Source organism: Antennarius striatus, chromosome 13, assembly GCF_040054535.1.
Source record: "Antennarius striatus isolate MH-2024 chromosome 13, ASM4005453v1, whole genome shotgun sequence".
Lineage (NCBI taxonomy): Eukaryota > Metazoa > Chordata > Actinopteri > Lophiiformes > Antennariidae > Antennarius > Antennarius striatus.
This window is the reverse complement of record NC_090788.1, coordinates 7557708-7563150: the sequence shown is the minus strand read 5'-3', so window position 1 is coordinate 7563150 and position 5443 is coordinate 7557708. Positions and strand designations below refer to the sequence as shown.

General features: G+C 39.9%; 1 protein-coding gene across 1 annotated transcript; it reads left to right on the top strand.

The window, feature by feature from the left end:
* The first annotated feature begins 2287 nt into the window (after window positions 1-2287).
* LOC137606594 (LIM/homeobox protein Lhx1-like) lies at window positions 2288-5068 on the top strand. Its single transcript, XM_068331921.1, has 5 exons — window positions 2288-2457; window positions 2809-3029; window positions 3401-3675; window positions 4401-4557; window positions 4683-5068. The coding sequence occupies exons 1-5, from the start codon at window positions 2288-2290 to the stop codon at window positions 5066-5068; spliced, it is 1209 nt and encodes a 402-aa protein (XP_068188022.1).
* The last annotated feature ends 375 nt before the right edge of the window (window positions 5069-5443 follow it).

Genomic DNA, 5443 nt, shown 5'->3' with positions numbered 1-5443 from the left:
AATTAGCTGCAATTAACACACACTAATGACATGCTTTTTTCACTCCAAAACAAACAGTGCACATCCTGCCAGATTCCTGCGCTGCAGCGAGCCCTCTTGTGTGCTGGAGTGTTGCAGCCGGGCAGCGCACAGGGATTGGCTTAGAATCAACACCTCTAATGAACTTGGGATGCCTTTTGGCCTTTTGTCTTTCGCTCGCTGCTAACCTGCATTTTTTCCAATTGAACTGGAATTTAAAGATTGAGGCATAAAATGCAAAGCTATTTGTTTATGTGGTTTAACGGATGAGTTTGTATTCACTAAACCAATCTCCCAAATGAAAAAAGACAATTATTATTGCATAATAGAGGTAACTGGGGCATACATGTTTGCACCAGGGATTAGCCTCTTGGATGAGTCAACCACATGTTAGAAGGTGAGAAACACAACAGTATTTAATGTAACTGATCATGTTTGTCCATACTAGCAGTTAACTTCTGTCACTGTAAATTCAACAAGAAGGTTAGAGGGCTCCAGATACACTGAATATTTCACATCACTCCTGCAATACTTGTTCATGAAAGAAGCAGGGTTTGAAACAAAAACTGACATATAAACATAAATGGACCCTATACCAACTGTTGAGGAGGAGAACTGGAGGAGTAGCAGAAGAACAAAAGACAGTTGCCATTCCTGCCCTTCCTTTTGAACACCTTCGCTGCACACATTTAAATTAAAAAAAATTAAAGTTTACAACATTTTATCAGAAAAGTAGTGTGTCATCTGTTTCTGCTCATGTGCAGAGGTGTTGTTCATATAGTGTCATCCTCAATATCCACTGTGAGAGAACAAATGTCCATGATACCTTTTCAACACTCTGCACGAATTAGCCCATTGAATGGTGTAATTTGGATCCAATAAAAATAGATTTTGAAAAACTGTGAGTGGTTACACTTTACATCAATATTGTTGAATAAAAACCTTCAATTGTCAAGGACTCGTTCTTTTAACTACAAGACGACATGCTGATCTATATTTTGTATTTATGAGCTCCTGATGTAGGAGGCCAAGAACAAAAAAATCTGACGTTTCACTGTCGGGAGTTGAGATATCAGGCTCCACCAGAGCTGGGAGCCTGTATGGAAATGTGTTATCTCCATCCCCAGTGCGCCAACATGGTGCGATAAAATCTGGACGGGACAGCCTATTGCCGCAGATTATAACCATTAGTGATTCTTGTCCTTTCAGACCAGATGAGAAATAATGCTGGTGCACAACATTATGCGAAAAGATTGTGTTCAGCATGTTCATCTGTCCTCACTCCGCATTACAGAGACCTGCTGATAATTGTTCATCCTTCACTGATGCAGTCCTTTTTTTTCCCCCCATGCAGCCTTTTCCATAAGAAATAAATTATTGTCTTGATGTGATCGTTGAACCTCATCAGGCTACCAATGAAAAAGAAGCTGTTGAGAAAGGAAAAAGTACAATGAATATAAGGAGAACATTGACAGGATACGGGAATTTACATGCTTTATTATTTTTAGAAAGCCTATTTTCAAGTCACTGTTTCTCAAAATTACTTTGGAGCTTTTCAAATTAAGCAGATAAATGTCAGGTTTTTTTTCAATCATGTTTACTTAAAGTCATCTCCAACAAGAAGGTTTTTTTTTAAGTGGAAGCATTAATGTCATGTATTTTGCCTTTTGAAAGTGGTGTTCCTTTTTTTTTATTTTTTATTTTTTTTTACTTCATTTTATTTTATTTTAGGACCGCGGGCTAAGGCACATGAAGTATGGCGAGTGTGCGGTAAAGGGAAAAAGGGGCTACTCATAGGTTTTCCTGGTTCTGACGTCATCTCTTTCTTAATCGGCGATAGGCTGAGCTTTACGAGGTGCGCTCATTACACCGTCGCTCCGAGACCGTGAGCTCACCAGAGGAAAATAAGACACCAGTGACGGGTTGCTCTTCTCTAGACACCTCTCAGGATAAATCGCACCACAGTAAGCATCAAAGATTATTTGTTTCTGCGTGCGGATCATTTCGATGGGCCCCGCTCATGATCTCATAATTCTGTGTCAGAAATGCTGTTTTTCCAGCACCTCGTCTGTCGTTCGGAGCCGTTTGCCACACGTGGATTGTTGCCCCGCGTAGAGCAAGAGCAGCGTTTGACCTCACGGACGGTGATGTAATTTTTCATTAATTTGGATACGCTGGATTTTCTGGATCATTATAAACCAACACCGAGGAGACGGGACGTTGGATCAACGAAGTGCGCATCCCACACTGAACTGGGAATAACGGGACAATGCTCCACTGTGCCAGCTGTGAAAAGCCTATCACCGATAGGTTCCTGTTCAAAGTTTTAGACAGACCGTGGCACATCAGATGTGTCCAGTGCTGCGAATGCAAATGCACTTTGACAGAGAAGTGTTTCTCTCGAGAGGGGAAATTGTATTGTAAGAATGACTTCTTTAGGTAAGCATCAAGGGACAGTTGCATTTTTTTCTTTCTATTTTTTTTGTTGTTGTTGGTTGTTGTTCAGGGCATCAGCAAAAAAAAGAGAAATTAAAACTCAACTAATTAGTTTATCAGACAAAAAACAACAACATCATAGCCCAGAGGACGTTTATGTCACTTACTCATACATATGTAAGATTATACCTACATATGCAGGCCTTTCTTCTTTTATTCCATATATCCTATGTGCTTGTATATTATTTGCAGGTTGTGCTTAATGTAATTAATCAACTCATTTCCAGCAGAAAATTAATTTGATGCAAATCCAACTCAAACTTCCCCATGACCGCTTCTCTCCCTCTTGAACAGGAGATTTGGCACCAAGTGTGATGGGTGCGCCCAGGGGATATTACCCAGCGATCTGGTCCGCAGGGCCAAGAGCAAAGTGTTTCACCTGAACTGTTTCACCTGCATGATGTGTAACAAACAGCTTTCCACCGGAGAGGAACTTTACATCCTGGACGAATTCAAATTTCTCTGTAAAGAGGACTATCAAAACAACAACGGGAAAGACACAATCCTCCTTTCAGGTGATTAAAGGCCCAGTATGTTCGTGATGTTGAGTGTTTTGGGGGTTATAATTTGTGGGATTATAATTTTATTATTTTAAAAATATTATCATTCATATATAAACGTTTAAGTGTGTATTATTATCATTATTATTATTATTATTATTATTACTGTTATTATTATTATTATTATTAATAATAATAATAATAATAATAATAATAATAATAATAATAATAATAATAATGATGATGACTTAATCCTTTCCTAAAAATATAAATTTATTCTGGATTTCTACATATATTTATAATTACGTATACTTATCCAAATGTACAGGATATTTTGAAATTGCTGATTCTGTACTAATATTGAACATCGTGCCTTCATATCGCAGTGACGACGTGCAGCGACCCAAGTCTGTCCCCAGACTCCCAGGACCAGCAGGACGACGGGAAGGACTCGGAAACAGGACATTTATCTGATAAGGATGTGGGCAACAACGACAACGACGAGCAGAGCGCCGCCGGGAAGCGACGCGGACCGAGGACCACCATAAAAGCCAAGCAGCTCGAAACTCTGAAGGCCGCCTTTGCGGCCACGCCGAAGCCCACAAGGCACATCAGGGAGCAGCTGTCACGGGAAACCGGCCTCAGTATGAGAGTCATTCAGGTAAGAAAAGACAGGAAAAGAGAAAAGAAAAGAAAATAAAGAATTGAGGATGTGTTATGTTCTGTCGTGGGCAGGAAAACCAATTTTATTTGAGGCCACTATGGCAATTTGGGGCACCCTTGGAGTTCTTTTACTGTTGCGATGATTTATTTTCCATTTTCTTTAGAAAGAGCCAATAAACCTTTTTTTTTTTTTCCCTCCGTAACCTTTTCTCCCACGGCCCCATAAAAGCTTTAAAAGCACGACTATCAGCGTTGACATACATGGGCATGTCCATATGAAATTTACTGGTGGATTGACGCAACGTTTTCAACATCCGAACGCATTAAATGTCTTGAAATTGGAAGTGATCTGAATAAATCACTAATTCTCATAACCTTTTGGGGTTTTTTTGGTTGTTTTTTTTTTTTTTTTTTTTACACATATTCAGAATCATTATAATAACTGTTATTGGCGACTTGGCCTGTGTTTGACATTAACCGTTCTGTCGGTTGAATTACCAAAAAAAAAAATAAAATAAAATAAAATAAAATACGGCTGCTGCTGCAAACATTAAAGAAGCGCAAATCGAACTTGAATTGTTGGATTTTTGCTCAACTTAGACACACTGAAGTGATGTCTGCAGGGCTCTGCGAAGCGCGCTTAGCACATTTTCCTTTTCTGATCCACTTTACTACTTGCGTCATTCATGCAGAACGTGTTTCCCTCCTCTCCTTGTTGCAAAGGTTTGGTTCCAGAACCGAAGGTCCAAAGAGAGACGCATGAAGCAGCTGAGCAGCCTGGGCGGACGGAGACACATGTTCTTTCGCGGCCAGAGAAGGATGAGGGCGCTGGGGGAGAGACTGGAACCGGAGGATCTGGGACACTTCTCTTATTATGGAGGTGAGAAATATCTAAAAATTCAGCAGAGATGATGAGAGGCCTTAAAAGAGCTTTTTTTTTTGTAATTACACACATGTATATGTAAATATTTAATTACTAATCCAGATATTTGTATGCTTATACAGACTATCCTGGTGAATACTATGGTTCAGGAGGGAATTATGAGTACTTTCAAGGCATGCCACCTTCCCAGGCTCAGACTCCAGCAGATTTGGGATTCGTGCCCTCTTCTATTCCTGCCGGGACCCCCCTAGGAATCATAGACCACCACCACCACCACCATCCGGGCCACCACTGTCCTGGAGAGCTGCAGTGTTTCTCTGACACAGGACCCCATCATCCTTCGGACTCTCCCAGTCCAGAGCCTCACGTACCCGGGTCTGTGCACAGCATCTCCAGTGAGATCTGTGGCCCAGGCACACCTTACACCACTGTGTCACTCAGTGACAATGGATACACCAACCAGCTGTCACAACCCTCCTCAGAAATGAGTGAAGGCACTGTCTGGTAATCCAGCCCATGATGAACAACGCACATCTGTATTTTGAAGGCTATTTATTTATTTATTTATTTATTTATTTATTTATTTATCTATTTATTTATCTATTTATCTATTTGTGTATGTATGTGTGTATGTATGCATTTATATTTATTTATATACTGTTGAGCTCTATTAACTATTTATAAATTGCTATATTTGTATGTTGGTCTAATTGTTTATTGACCAGCCAGTCAATAATATTTAAAATAGTCCTTGTGAGTTTGTCTCATGCAGTGTCGGCCTCATCGATCAAGCAATAAACAAGCATATTTTTTTGCCACATACTGTATATCTTTTTTTCTGCCACATTTTGTGATAATAGTCCTCAAAATGTCAGAATGGAGG